The sequence below is a fragment of the Mirounga leonina genome, unplaced genomic scaffold (assembly GCF_011800145.1).
Source record: "Mirounga leonina isolate KUSES-001 unplaced genomic scaffold, KU_Mleo_1.0 Mir_104, whole genome shotgun sequence".
NCBI lineage: Eukaryota > Metazoa > Chordata > Mammalia > Carnivora > Phocidae > Mirounga > Mirounga leonina.
The window spans coordinates 3,374,983-3,390,793 of record NW_023270231.1 but is presented as its reverse complement, the minus strand read 5'-3'; the positions used below and the strand labels follow the sequence as shown (position 1 = coordinate 3,390,793).

The 15,811-nt window shown below is 43.0% G+C and overlaps 1 protein-coding gene across 1 annotated transcript in view; it reads right to left on the bottom strand.

The window, feature by feature from the left end:
• Positions 1–477: 477 nt before the first annotated feature.
• The window catches only part of ITK (IL2 inducible T cell kinase), a 64,269-nt gene continuing 48,935 nt past the window's right edge, over positions 478–15,811 (bottom strand). Inside the window, exons 9-17 of the mRNA XM_035013107.1 lie at positions 15,532–15,614; positions 13,312–13,445; positions 12,849–12,923; positions 10,821–10,992; positions 10,228–10,444; positions 9,223–9,287; positions 9,014–9,132; positions 6,134–6,291; positions 478–3,216 (exon numbers count right to left, since the gene is read on the bottom strand). Of these exons, the coding sequence (XP_034868998.1) occupies positions 3,145–3,216; positions 6,134–6,291; positions 9,014–9,132; positions 9,223–9,287; positions 10,228–10,444; positions 10,821–10,992; positions 12,849–12,923; positions 13,312–13,445; positions 15,532–15,614 (1,095 nt within the window). The 3' untranslated portion in view covers positions 478–3,144. The remainder of the gene's footprint in view (positions 3,217–6,133; positions 6,292–9,013; positions 9,133–9,222; positions 9,288–10,227; positions 10,445–10,820; positions 10,993–12,848; positions 12,924–13,311; positions 13,446–15,531; positions 15,615–15,811) is intronic.

Genomic DNA, 15,811 nt, shown 5'->3' with positions numbered 1-15,811 from the left:
GATTTCTCATAAGCTGGTCATATTGCTGTTGATGGTCCGGGGTCCATACTTTGAGTAGCAAGGTTCTAGAAAGTTTTTCCTGATGTCCCCCTTCCCCTGAGAGAATCCATCACTTTTCTGAGCTCTTCTCCTCTTTCACTACATTTCTGTTCTTGCTCTAATTGCCAGATTATAATTTTACTTGTTTATATGTCTGCTTTTTTTTTTATGACTTACCTAGAGTTTCTAAAAAGTAAAGACTGCTTTTTTCATCTTTGTTTCCATAGCTCTCAGCAGAGTGTATCATAGGAACACAGGAAGCATTTGATATTTACTTGTTGAACAAATGTTGAATGATATATAGTCTTTACTTGTTTGTGGAACATGAAGCCATGTAATCATTTTTATTTAAGGAAAATTTTTGGTTGTTTGACATTTGGGCAAATATGGAACCCAGGTCATATATACTGTATTTATTAAAACATACAGTTTTATTTGCTAAATCCGTCCTTTAACTATGTGCACTTTATAAATGGTTAGAGATATTTGTAACATTTTTATTGTGAATACTAGCAATTACTGTACAGTAATAAATATTCAATACATCCAAATATAAATAGTTCTCAAAAGGTACAAAATGCAAAATCTATAAAATGCACCTAGAACCAAAACTTTGCATAAGGGAATTCCCTGTGAACACATGGTACCATTTTCAAAATGTGAGAGGGGTAGAAAAAAACAGGCAGGAAGCTCATTTTGCAGGATAGGACACCGGGGAGTTAACATGTTCAGTTAAGGCCCAGGGAATCTGAGCTTGAACACAATAACACCATGCAAGGGGCAATTTTTGAAACCAGACCACAGAAATCAGTCAATTTTGATGTTTTCCTTCAGGCTGGATGTTCCAGAAATCATCTCTAATTAAGGGTTCCACAAGAGAATGTACAAAATGCCAGAAAGTAAATAGGGATGCTTTTGGATATGTTGAGTAAGATCATCTTCTGAATGATAGAGTTTTATCTTAAGGCAACCAGTTTCACAATAATTATAGTTACAAGTTATGCATCTGAATCTCCAGCTGGTCAAAATATCACAAGATTTAGAAAGAGTTAATTGTAACACCATCCAATAATCTCTCTAAAAGTTTTATCTGAACACCGTAGGAAAATGAAATCTCTCTTATATCAGGGAATACCCTTCTCCACAAAGTGCCCAAGAATACTGCAGCTGGCTCAAAGTTGAAATGATAATTAAAGGAAGCATTTATACACCTGCAGGCGGATCTTTCAAAACTGCTTTGAAGCTCACCTATAAATGGCATCATGCAACATGACTGTGGAGGGGTGGGTGAATCAGAAGGGCAATTAACCGAGTAACTCCAAAGTCATTAACTCTAACAAAGGTGAGAAGACAGAAGAGAAAAAGAAGATCCTATTCCAAGTTGGAGGGCTACATGGCCAACCATAGTGGCCTATGCGGAAGAAACATCACTTGGTGGTTGACTTCTTTTTGGCTTTCTTTTTATTTTTTTTTAAAGATTTTATTTATTTATTTGAGAGAGAGAATGAGAGAGAGAGAGCGCACATGAGAGGGGGGAGGATCAGAGGGAGAAGCAGACCCCCTGCTGAGCAAGGAGCCCGATATGGGACTCGATCCTGGGACTCCAGGATCATGACCTGAGCTGAAGGCAGTTGCTTAACCAACTGAGCCACCCAGGCGCCCTCTTTTTGGCTTTCTATGTCTTTCCCCCAGCTGTATTTATCTCCTCTGCAACCCCTTTCATCCTCAGTAGAAAGAAGTGTTGAATAGGAATAAAGAAACGGCATTGACAGCAGACAGACGTGGGCTCTATATTTCCTAGCTCTGTCACTTTGGCAAGCTGTCTTGGCTTTTTAAAGCCTCAGTTCCATCATCTGTAAAATGGGAATAAGAATACATTCTCACGGGGGTGGTGTGAACTCAGGATGAAACGAAACTCTGCACATAAGGCCTGCTGCTCAGTACATACTCACTTTGCATATTTCAGCGCTCCACCAACAGTAGGCTGCCTTGTGCATCTTGGAAGCACCCCATTCAGTGCTTGACTCACTTTCCATCCAGATGGTTTGAGCGAGAACAGACCCCTCGCTCCTCTCCTAGACTTTGAGGAGACTAGAAGCCTCAGCCTTCACGTTGCAAATCTCGAGGGCCTAACCCAGTTTCCAGGTCTCTGCAGGCCACACTGCCCAACACAATGCTGCCCTCTGCTGGTGAGGGTGGAAGAGTGCAGAGAGGGGACTAATCCCAGACGCCAGAAAAACTGATGGTGGGTGGAGTCCTCCGCCGGCGTCGGTGTCCAGAAGCAATCAGCTTCTCCCCGGATGCCCGCGGAAGCAATCTGTGCGGAAGGGGAGGCACAGTCACCTGCCCGGCTTGGTACTGAAGGTGGGCCTTGGAGTGGTAACAACCTAAGGCCTTTCTCTGTACTAGTTGGCTCCCCACCATCTGATGCCCTCTTTCTGTCCAGACGCTAGATCCAACCATGGGATCATCATTGTTCACCCCAGTCCGTCACGTCCCTTCAAGGAGGGAGGTGGCAGGGTGCTCGATGAATAAAACCTCCTAAAGCTGCTTCTCAGCCTGTCTGGCCTCAGCTATGAGCGGCTGCCCCGTCATCCTCTACGGTAGGAAGCTGCGGCTAACAGAATCCAGGCGGCTGCTTCCTCTTTCTGACCTTAATTAACTCGCCAGTTCTTGAAAAAGAGTCCCACTGCTCATTCCTCTTGCCCCACATCCTAGGATTCTGTGTTGCCGGGTCAAGTGAAAATCCCTCGACCATACACTTTAGATCCATGTTTGAAATAATGATAAAAATAATAATCCACAGCCCTACCATGTCTCTCCTTTTCTCTAAGAAGTGCAAGAAATGGTGCCTGAAAGCTGTCAGGTTGAGGTTTGCGGGCCGCACAAGGTAAGAGGCAGCTGCTCGGACCTCTGTCCCAGGTCAGGGGCTGAGCTGCCCACCTCTGTCAGGGTGATGCCTCTGTGGTAGCTCAGGGACTGGCACCACAGGGCCAGCTGCCTCTGGGGAATTCTGGGCTGGTGGCAGCTTTTAATGCTCTATGAAGGGAGGATTTGCTTCCCCCTTTGAGGATCTGCAGCCCGTGGCCTGGTGCTGAGTCTCTGCTAAAGTCCCGATTCTGCAATTTCAGCCAGTTGACTCAAGAGTCTGCAGAAAGGTGGCCGGTCTTCTGGTTTCTAGAGAGGGAAGAAAAGGACTCTGTGAGTTCCTTGTACTTATGTGTCATAGTTAATTCCAAAGCCACCCAGAATTCAATAGCCCTCTGCTGATTTTTAAATATGCTTCCATATGTATTGTTCGACGCCATTGTGTCTTAGTTGTTAATAGCAGGGATTCTGGGATCATATGGCCGGTTTTTGAATCTAAGCTTTTCCACTTATTAACTGTGTGACTTTGAGCAGGTTATTTAACTTGTTTGAATGTCAGTTTTGTTGTCTGTAAAATGGGGATAATAAGAGTATCTATCCTCATAAGATGGTTGTGAGAATTAAATAAAACCATGTATTAAAAATACATCATAAAGGGGTGCCTGGGTGGCTCAGTCGGTTAAGTGTCTGCCTTCGGCTCAGGTCATGATCCTGGGGTCCTGGATCGAGTGCAACATCGTGCTCCCTGCTCAGCGGGAAGCCTGTTTCTCCCTCTGCCTGCCACTCCCCCTGCTTGTGCTCGCTCTCTCTCTCTCTGACAAATAAATAAATAAAATCTTTTAAAAAAATACATCATAAAATAAGTGCTAAATAACATCAAAAAAGAAAATACTTAGGTATAAATCTCACAAAATATGTATAGGACCTACATTAGGAAAAATACAGAATTTTAAAGAAAGAAATCAGAGACGATCTAAATAAATGGAGACATTTCATATTCAAGGATGGGAAGACTTTATATTATTATTAAGATGTAATTTCTTCTCAACTGGATCTATAGATTCAACACAATCACAATCAGAATCCCAGAAAGTTATTTTGTAGATATTGACAAACTGACTCTGAAGTTTACATGGAAAGGCAGAAGACTCAGAACCAACACAATGCTGAAGAAGAGCAAAGTTGGAGGACTGACACTGCCCAACTTCAAGACTCACTGTGAAGCTAGAGTAATGAAGGCAGTGTGGTATTGGTGAATGAATTAACAAAGAGATCAATGGAACAGAGTTGAGTGCCCAGAAATAGATTCTCACAAATACAGTCAACTGACCTTTGCAAAAGGAGCGAAAGTTATTCAGTGGAGAATGGGTAGTCTTTTCAACAACAGTGCTGGAACAACTGGATGTCCACATGCAGTATAATGACTCTGGACACAGACCTTATACCCTTCACAAAAACTAACTCAGAATGGATCAGAGACCCAAATGTAAAATGCAAAACTTAGAAAACTTCTAGAAGATAATATAGGAGAAAATTACTGGGTTCAGTAATAGGTTTTTAGATACAACACCAAAAGCCTGATTGATAAAAGAAAAAACTGATGTTGAGCTTTGTTAAAATTTAAGATGTCTGCTCTGTAAAAGACACTGTTAAGAGACAGAAAAGACAAACCATAGACTGGGAGAAAATATTTTCTTTTTTCTTTTTTTTTTTTTAAAAGATTTTTTTTTTTTAAAGATTTTTTTTTTTTAAGATTTTATTTATTTATTTGACAGAGACAGCGAGAGCAGGAACACAAGCAGGGGGAGAGGGAGAGGGAGAAGCAGGCTTCCCACTGAGCAGGGAGCCCAATGTGGGACTCGATCCCAGGACTCTGGGATCATAACCTGAGCCGAAGGCAGACGCTTAACGACTGAGCCACCCAGGCGCCCGAGAAAATATTTTCAAAACACGTATCTGATAAAGGACTTATATCCAAAGTATACAAAGACCTCTTCAAACTCAAAAGCAAGAAAACAAATAATCCAATCAAAAAATGGGCAAAAGATCTCAACAGACACCTCATTAAAGAAGATACACAAATGGCAAATAAACATTTGAAAAGATGTTCCACATCATAGTCATTAGGGAACTGCAAATGAAAACAGTGAGTTACCAATATACACCTATTAGAATGGTTAAAATACAAAACATTTGATAACATTAAATGCTTGTGAGGATGTGGAACAACAGGAATTCTCATTGCTGGTGGGAAATGAAAATGGTACAGCCACTGTTAGAAGAGAGCGTGACAGTTTCTTACAAAGCTAATGTATTGTTATCATATGATCCAGCAATCATACTCCCAGTTGAGCTGAAAATTTATGTTCATACAAAAACCTACACACAGATATTTATAGTAGCTTTGTTCACAATTGCCCAAAACTGCAAGTGATCAAGATGTCCCTCTGTAGGTGAATGAATAGCCAAACTATGGTACATCCATACAATGGAATACTATTTAGTGATAAAAAGAAATGAGCTATCAAGCCATGAAAGGACATGGAAGAATCTTTTTTTTTTTAAGATTTTATTTATTTATTTATTCGAGAGAGAGAGAGAGAGAGAGAGAAACAGCATGAGAGGGGAGGGGGTCAGAGGGAGAAGCAGGCTCCCCTTGATCCCAGGACTCCAGGATCATGACCTGAGCCAAAGGCAGTCGCTTAACCAGCTGGGCCACCCAGGTGCCCAGGACATGGAAGAATCTTAAATGCATAATTAAATGCATAGTTCTAAGTGAAAGAACCCAATCTGAAAAGGCTATGTACCATATGATTCCAACTATATAACACTCTGGGAAAGGTAAAACTTGAACAATAAGAAGATCAATAGTTGCCAGCATTCTGGGGAGAAGGAGGGAATTGTAAATAAGTGAAACAGTGGATTTTAGGGCAGTGAAACTATTCTGTTTAATGCTATAATGGTATCTCACCCTCTCTTCCTCTCTAACAGTGTGTTGTTGGCTTGTGACATTCTTTTGCAGATCAAATAATATTTAAGGTCGCTGCCAGCTCTTTTAGAGATGGGCAAACTCTTTCATTGGTAGACACTCAAAGCCACTTGCTTGCTAATCTACTTTAGTTACACCTGCTTCCTCATCCTCTAAGAGGGTTTCTTTCTCTACGGAAGGGAACAGACCCTAAAGTTATAGATTACAATGTAGGGGGAAACCACTTCCTTTACTGACCTCTTTCCAGCAATAATTCATGATCTGGTAGATATTCACAGAGGCCAGCCGGGGCTTGTATAAGCGAAATCCAGTAGTGATGTCTTCTACCACTTCTGAGTTGCTTCGGTTTTCATACGGGATTTTGCCTTCACTGAAGACTTCCCACATCAGCACACCTACAAGAAATGGTGAGTGTAGCACAGCGAATGAATAACAAACAAACAAATAAGCCTACATCAAGAAATTGCAGATTCCTTGACATTCAGATTCAAGTCCCTACCTTCAGGGAGGACAATACCAAACCACCCGAGGCTTCCTTAGGCCTGTACTATTTCTAAAGAACAGAGATTTCCCAATCTTCCTAGTGGTGAGGAACTTTCAACTTCAGCCCTTTTTTGTATCTAACTCAAATGTTACTACTAAAAGTTGCAGGGGATGTAAACTCAAATGTCTACACATCATGTAAATGGGTGGAGTGGACGAGATGTGCCATAATGGAGACTAGGGGGACTGTGGAGAACTGGGGGTCAAGTTCTGTCTTCAGAGAATAGCTGTGATTTTGCTCCAGCCACCATAGGGCGCATGGGGATGAGGGTTTGGGATTGCCACATTTTCTGATTTTTTAAAAAGAAGTCATAAATTGAGAGTTTAGAAATAGAAACTCAATTTGATCTTTAAAAATACTGTGTAGACAGAGCAAAAACACATCTCTGGGTTGTCTATTTTTGACCTGTGATTTAATCCCCTTTCCTCTTCTGTCTTTAGCAGAAATGTCACACCCCATTTTATTATGTACTAATATATTCATAGGATGTCAAAGTGGGAAGAGAGCTTGCAGATCACCTATTTCAGTGGTTTTCAAAGCATATTTCAAGGAGTCTTAGGGCAGGGTTTTCCAAAGTACGATTCCCAAAACAACTGAATAAAAATCACCTCAGAAGTTTGTTCAAATGGCAGATCCTGGGCCCTGGCCCAGACCTCTGGATCAGGATTTCTAAGGGATCCTCACAGGTGCCTCTGCAGTTTTAGAAACTTGGAGCCTGCCTGTAAATAAGACTGTTTAGCTCCCCAAGTTGCCAGAATTTCTTTAGATATTGAGATTTCTTTGGAAGTGAGATTTCTTTGGAAAACTGAGGCCTGCTGCCCAAAGCTCTATTTGAAAACATTTGCTTTCATGCAAACCTTGTAATGCATTGATTGGAAACTGAGTAAGGCCTAAAGAGCTTGCTTGACTTGCTTAAAATAGCACAGTTAATTAGGGCAAAAACCTTAAAATGCATGACAAAGTTCAATGGCCTCGAAGCAGGCATCAAGCTCTTAGTCAATCCAGGTTTCTGTTTCTCAGGCTTGCCACTCATGTTATCTCACCCTCTCTACCCTGCTTTCATTAGTCAGTCTCATTTTTGGACACTTCAGGGGGCATATTCTAGGCAGGAATGGACTGTAGCTCAACCCCCTAATTTTATGATGCAACAGAAAATTCCCAAGCTGACAACCTTTGGCAGAATAAGCCTCATGCAGAGTTAGCAGGTGAATGTGACAAAGTGGCCATGGGTACAAACATCTCTGTATGGGATACCGGGCTTGGTGCAGTGTGACCGGTTGCATCACCCATAGAGAGTGGCCACATGTCAGCCATACCTTTCCTCATTATATACAGACTTGGGAGAAAATAGAATCTTCTGAGATTGCTCTGGTGCAGTTTTATTTCTTCCAAGTTCATTCGGTAACTTAAATTTGAATAACAAAATCTTAGCTCGGTCTGTCAAATAGGGAAGCTGTTTTAAGGAACAGTTCAGAAGAACTAGAAATTTACAAACCACTCGGTTATAGAAGTTGGCTCTTCTAAAATACTGGGGGAAACTTCAGAACTAGTTCCCTGAAGAGATTTAATTAGCTTTTCCCTGGTTTCTACTCTTAAGTCAATACATTTGGCAAAATCAAACTCCAACTCATTCCTTTCCAAAGTATAACCCTTCTTAGAGTCCAAATCAAAGAGGTAAGTATAACCCTTCTTATGGTCCAAATCAAAGAGGTTGTTTGGCATGTCTTTGTGTATAGTTTAGCACACACAAACTATGGCTTCGGAGGATATGACAAATCCAGCAAGAATGGCCAGTACTTTCTGCCACACCAACATCATTCATTCTGCCTTTCATTCATGCCCATTTGCGCTCATCAGAAAGTCTAATTCCTTATCATGAACTGCCAACTTCATTGTCTAATGGTCTCTCACCAAGACAGTACCCCTCTTTTCTTTGGACACACCAAATTTTTAAACTTGCTGGTTTTTTGGTCAGAGACACCAAATCTTCCCTGGATCCTCAAGTGGGGATGACTCTCTCTCATCATTCAGATCAAGGGTCACCTCCTTGGAGAGGCCTCCCAGACCATGCTATTTAGAACGGACTCTCCATCCCAGTCACTTTCTATTCCATTAACTGTTTTGTTTTATTCATAGCACTTACTTACCACTATGTGACTTTGTCTTATGTACATATCTATTATCTTGTTTATGTGATTGTTATCTGTCTCCCCCTAAAATTTGACTCCAAGAGAATAGGAGTCTTTTCTATCCTATGCATTGTAAGCACCTAGATTAACCCTGGCTTATAGTAGAGGCTTGATAAATTGTTGCTGAATAAATGAGTAAAATATTTATTGAGGCGTACGTGCGGGAAAATACTGTTGAACAAAATATGTTTTCAAAGATCTCCAAGAACGAATGCAAAAATGAGGACCTCTTCATAGTTTTCAGAACCATTATCACACATAAGACTATCAGTGGGATGCCCTCACCACCCAGTCCTGGGCAAGTAGAGTTGCCTGGATTTGACAAATAAAACAGCTGCCTGGCAGTCCTTGATCGTGTGGGTGTGGGGCCAGGATGACACTCACCAAATGACCACACATCTGACTTGCTGCTATAGCGGCTGAAGGAGAAGACTTCCGGGGATGCCCACTTCACCGGGAACTTGGTGCCTGTGGAACTGGTGTATTGATCATCGAGGACGAACCTGGGTAGAGAATGGAGAAAGAATGTCTGAACGTTCTGGGGGCCTGAATCCCATTCCTGAGACTTTCCTGGCGCCACATGCCCATATTACCTTGTCATCCCAAAGTCGGACACCTTGATGACTTGGTTCTCTCCCACTAAACAGTTTCTGGCAGCCTGGAGTGGAGACAGGCAAACAAAAGGGAAAGGAAAACTGGTGGTGGACAATCAGTATAAGGAGTCTCCTATAATCTCAGCTTTTTGGGTTTCTTTGTGCTGCTGTACAAGGGCTTTACAGATGTTAATTAAGCTTCACTAGTGTCCAGAAGTGAGCTCAAAAGTCAAATGTGTGATCCTTTATCAGGATGAGTAAGTTTGGTCTTTTAGCTTCATTCCTGAGATCCTAATTAGAAGAGAAATCTGTGGTGTTGTCTAACCAACGAAGTGCTCTAATGCGACTTGATGCAATAGGAAATGTTAACATTAGGGATGATATGAAGAGACTGTCACCCATTTGACTAAAATAAGAATGTTTTGAGGTTACTAATCCTCTTAAGACTACTCCTCAATAGGAAGAGTACCTAGTCCCTAATTAGTATCACAGAATTGTGCACTGGAAGAGCCCTTAGTGATAAAAGACCCCACTCTTTTTTCACATTTGAAATGTGCCTTCAAATCCCAAGGGGATATGTTAAAATGAATATCCTGACCTCTGACCTCCAGAGATTCTGAGGACGGTTTTAGCATCACTCCAACGTGATTGTGGTAAATCCTTGGATAACAGTTTGAGAAAAACTGTGCTTGTCCATTTCCCTCACTTTACCAAGAGGAAACCGAGGCACAGAGAGGTTAAGGAGAGGCCATAAGCTTCATTTTGGAAAAATGTAAACTCAGACTCAGAGGGTACAAGTCAGAAACAAGGCTGGGATTAGAGCCCAGATCTGAGTCCTACTAGGACATCGCCTAGTGGGTGGAAGAAGAAAGAATTTGAGAGTGGGAGGGAGATGGTCTGTGACTTGTTATTTATCAACGTATTCCCAGTCTGGGTAGCTCCACATTTCAGTGGGACATAGCCCTTCATCCCAGACCTACAGATGTTGGCCCTGCATGCTCTTACCAGGTCTCTGTGGATGACACATGCCTCCTCCAGGTACGCCATGCCCTCACACACGTCCAGGCACATGCCCAGCAGGGTTTCTGCAGCAAAGAGTCCCCGCTGGCTGCGCAGGTAATCCGACAGGCAGCCGTGCTCCATGAACTCGAACACCAGGCAGATGGGAGCCTGCTCTAGGCACACCCCATACAGCTGGACCAGTTTGGGGTGAGAGAGTTTCCTGGAGGAAAAAGGCAAGGGATGAGATGGTCTAAATTCAGTCTCCCCAAAATGCACTCCCTCTCCCAAACAAAAACAACCTGAAGGATGGTGAGAAGTCAGATGGTATGTGCGAGGATGAATGGAGGCCGGTGTGGCTGGTGCATTGTGGACCAGAGGAGAGATGGGGAGGGGATGAGACTGGGGAGCAGACAGGGCAAGACCATGACAGGCCTTGTAGACCATGGTGAGGAGTTTGATTTTATTCTCCATGCCCCTGGAAACCATCACTAGATTTGAGGAGCAAGGTGGCGAACATGGCATCAAATGGTATGTAAAGAACAGCACAGAATATCCTCCCCAAGACACCTTTGCATACTCTTGTTTTGGCTACTCACATCATGACTTCAGCCTCCTCTATGAAGTCCTCTTCTGACATAGCCCCTTCCTGAATGGTTTTGATGGCCACCTTGTCCTTGTTGAGCCAGTAGCCAAGATGCACCAACCCAAACTGCCCACTGCCAATCTCCTGCACAAAAGTGAGCTCTGAGGGATCAATCACCCATTTCCCTGGAAAAGAGAGAGAGAGGGTCTTCCAGGGGTGGCAAGCAGTAGATATGAGGTATAGGGCTACAAGGAGACTACATATAGCCCTAGATAGCTTGTTACTTTATTGTTAATATAACTCAAAGATGGCAAATAGTATAAGCTTTAGGTAAATGGGTAAAATTATTATCTTCCCCCCAAATAATAACGCAGTATATGCATTTAAAACCACGAAAAATGTATGTGGGGGGAGATTATATGGAAGGAGGAAGGAAAGTGGCATTAATCAAGATATCAAAGAAAATAAATGAAAGGGTTCTTGTAATGTCTCAACTATTTTCTATTCCTGATTGAAAATATTTTATTGCCATTTTTCACACAGAGCGAACTTCATTTGAGCTGATCATTCATTCATTCATTCATTTATCCACCAAGTGCCTCCACAGCACTCTATTTGGCCATAGCAGGGGCTGGGAGTAAGGATCCCAAGGGGTCTGGTACAGAGGTACCCGGCAGCACAGTCTGGTACATGGCAGGCTCTCAAAAAATGCACAGTAAATGAATAAAAGGAATCTGGTTCTCAATTTTTACATTGACAAGATGAGCAGGTTCATAAAATAATCTCTGAGATCCCATCCAGCATGGATATGTTAAGATTCTATAGTTATTAGAATTACCCTAGTTTTATCAGGAGGCTAAAGAGGCATTACCCTTTCCTGGCACTTGGCTCTAGTACCATGAACAGCTCAATTTCTATGTCTTTGAGTCAACAGAAAAGAGTGCTGAGTTCCTGTTGTGTAACAGATATGGTGCTAGTTAGGGATGGAGGGCCCATGGCAATGTTTCTCAAAGTATGGCTCTCTAATCACCTGTGGCAAAATCACCTAGAGCATTTGTTTAAAATGCAGACTCCAGGATTCCATGACCAGGGACTGTGTTTTGGTAAGTGTTAGGTAGGTAGTGTCCAGGAGCCAACATTCTTTTTCTTTTCTTTTTAAGATTTATTTATTTTGGGGGGGAAGGGGGGGCAGTGGAGAGACAGTCTTAGGCAGACTCTGCGCTGAGCACAGAGCCTGATGTGGGGCTTGATCTCACGATCCTGAGATCATAACCTGAGCCGAAATCAAGAGTTGGACACTTAACTGACAGTGTCACCCAGGTGCCCCCAGGAGCCAACACTATTACTAAGCATCCCAGATGACTTAGATATACTCTGGAGTCTGAGAACCACCCATCTAGGAGACACAAAATGAAAATTACTCCAGCCTTCTCCTCGACCAGCACAGTTTAAACCAGGGGATGGAAACTCAAATGCCTTTATGTTCCAGGCAGATAATGAAAAATGAGGGTTGCAGTTCCAAAGGATAATAGGAAGAAACAGGGCTTGTGGCGCTGGAGATGCAAGCTTTGCCTAAAGGCACTGAAAAAAAATTAACACCATGTTATGCAGACAAACACTCCTGAATGCTTCCAGCTTCCAGCCCTTGGAATGGAGCATACCCAGCAAACTAGATGATGCGGAAGTTCTAGAAGATGGGTGGGAATATGGTCCGAAGGCATTATTTTCTCATATTATTTTCCAATAGCATTTAGTAGAGTGCTGTGTACAGAGTAGGTATTCAATAAACATTTCATTGATGAACTCTTAAGTAAAACCAACGGACACTGATTTGACATGGATAAATGTGCTCATATACACATCTCTCTTACACACTTTGTAAATATTCCTTTGTGCACATCATCTCCAGATATATGGTGGACCTGTTGTAATGGTTATTTTAAGTCTGGGGAAGCATTAGGTCCATGGGAAGTCCATTCAGAATTTGCCCCAGACCTTTAGGGATGTGCCAATACGAAACATTGCTGACTGCACTGCTCACCATATCTCAGTCCTGCTGTGACCGGGGCTTTCTGCCTCCAGGAACAAACTGGATACCGGAGTCTAGTGACCAGACCTGGGTTGATTAAAAAGTGAAAGGCAGTAGTTATTGCTTTACTGTAGCAACTGTTCAAGTTACATCACCAGCAAAAATATAATCCAATGCAAAAGCTATTTTTATTCTGGAAAACAAATCCCAAAGCCCAGTCACTGATATTACACCCCCTCCAACAAGAGTGATAAATACAGATGGGCAGGTGGTGAAATCCCATGAGTCTAAAAACAGAATTTGCTAATGGGAAATATGTAATATGATCAAATATTTGGCATCCTTTTCTATTTGGAGATTTAGTTATTATTTATGGTCAGCTTGTCTGGGATGAAGAAACCCGGCGGGGTGGTTGTCATTTTTCTCCAAGTTCCCCTGCGAGGGTTCCCCTCTGGCCTCATCCTTTAGATCTCACCTCCTCCATTATGTTGGTGATAATTGATGAGGAGAGGGATGGAGTCAAACACATACTTCTCAGCCACGTAGTATCGCTTGGGGTTGTCATTTGTTTCTTTGATGTGATAGTGCTTTATACAGGGGTTGTTCTCACTGAAACAAATGAAACATATATGCAGTGATTATTAACAAGCAATATTTAGACACAAAAATGTCTACTGGTATCAGATTCCTATTAGCTTTGTTTTTTTACCCTCTCAGAAGGATGGCAGGTATATTTCAACTCGTGTGTCAGTCTTGACAGGGTGGCCCTGGGGGCTGAAGTAAGGAGGACTCTGAGGCTGCATTTAGACCCAATTAGAATCAGTGCCATGATGGGTTGGTGATGCTTCTTCTATGGCCATGAAGTGGGGAATGGTCTTGTGTGTGCTCCATGCTTGCCTCCTTTGCTGTGTGGATTTCACTGTCAGCAGACGATAAGGGAGCACTCTGGACCCTTAGTACTATGTGACTTTTCAGAGCAAAGAGTTAACATAGCAGCTCTGAATGCTCTCTTTAGAAAGGCCTGCTTGATGGGGCGCCTGGGTGGCTCAGTTGGTTGAGCAACTGCCTTCGGCTCAGGTCATGATCCTGGAGTCCCGGGATCGAGTCCCGCATCGGGCTCCCTGCTCGGCAGGGAGTCTGCTTCTCCTTCTGACCCTCCCCCCTCTCATGTGCTCTCTCTCATTCTCTCTCTCTCAAATAAATAAATAAAATCTTTAAAAAAAAAAAAAAAAGAAAGAAAGGCCTGCTTGAAAGGCTGCCCCATGGCTGGCATCTGAGAATTTGGATTTTGGGAGGGCTCTCACCATTCTCTAACTGATAAGGATGGCTCCCTGTTCCTAAATTGTTTGTATAGCATTGTGGTTTATGTTCAATGCCTGCTTTTCTTCTGGGACTCTGGAATTTTGCTGTATGCTAGGCAGAGGATGCCTAGGTGACCAGCCCCCAGTGAAAACCTTAGGCACTGAGTCTCTCATGAGCTTCCCTGGTAGACACCATTTTACCCCTGTTGTCAAAGCTTATTGCTGGAGGAATTAAGCACGTCCTGTGTGACTTCCCTGGGAGAGGACTCTTGGAAGCTCCATGTTTGGCCTCCTCTGGATTTTGCACCATGTGTTTTTTCCCTTTGATGTTTTTGCTTTGTACTCTTACACTACGATAAATCTTAACCTTGAGTGTGACTGACTATATGCTGAGTCCTGTGAGTCTTCATAGTGGATCACTGAACCTGGAGGTGGTCTTGAACACCCTCAGCATAAACTTTATTTCTCATTCCTTCTCCATAATATCTTATGGAGCTGCAGGTCACTGTCCTGACTGTCCCCAGCCGTGGAAGAGGCACGGCCCCTCTGTGATGTGCATCTTCTTTCCCATCCCTGGGCAGCACCCTTCTTCTCCATCACCCGTCTAGACCCTGCTCTTGCTCTGAGTCTTGCCCATGTCCTCATTCACCAAGAAGTGTTCCCTGAGGACACCTTCATCATTCTTTTTCTCTCTTCTCTTAATTCTTACTGGAACTTGCTCATTGCCAAACTGCTTTGTTCTTACTTATTTTTTAATTAGAAGAGAATCTGAGACCCAGATAGGTTCTTAGACATTTGTTTTACTGAGCAGGAAACTGAGGTACAGAGAGGGGCAGACAAGCAGGGTCTTGCAGTCAGCCAGCTGGAGCATGACGGTGGCTTGACCACTTGAGCTCTATTGCCTCAGGGAGGTGCCATCAGCTCTTTGAGCCTTGTTTTTTCCTATGTGGAAGGAGCATAGTAACTCCTGCCTTCAGAGCTTGTGAGGATCAGAAACAGTCTGTAACATTCTGGCACATGGTAAGGACTCAGTAAATGGTAGGTAGCTTTATTAGCCGAGCCAGAACTAAAACGTCTATCTTCGCACTTTTGGTTGAAAGTATCTTCTCTGTTAGCTGTGGGTTAAATTATAAATCATCAACTGCAGCTCAAGTATTTTCTTTCTTTAGAGCTCTGCACTCGGGGGTGCTAACTTAGATGACAATCTGGCGTCTGGACCCAGCTCTGTTACTTTCCAGCGAAATGACTTCAGTTATGTCCTTCATCTTCCTGGCCTTGGTTTGCTCAGAGGGATCAGGGAAAGCACACCATTTCTAGCAACCCCGCTGCCTCTTGCACCGTCTGAGGTTGCTGTGTGTCTCTACCCACTTTGCAGAGCTGACTTAGCACCATACCTTACGATGGCTTTGGTGAAAACAGACACGGTGTATGTTCCCGGGGTCCTGGAATCTCGTACCATGAAGGCTCCTTCTTTGCCCTGGAATGGTTAGAAAACACAGAGGGTTAGTGATCCCAGGAAACCAGCCTCATGCCTCCAGCTCCACTTGCTTGTCTGCAAAAGGAGGAGAGACAAGAGGCCAGCTTTGCACAGAGCAGACGTTCCGCAATAATGGCTACCATTTCATTTGTTCATTCAACAGATATTTCCCGATGTCCTACCACAGATCAGAGACT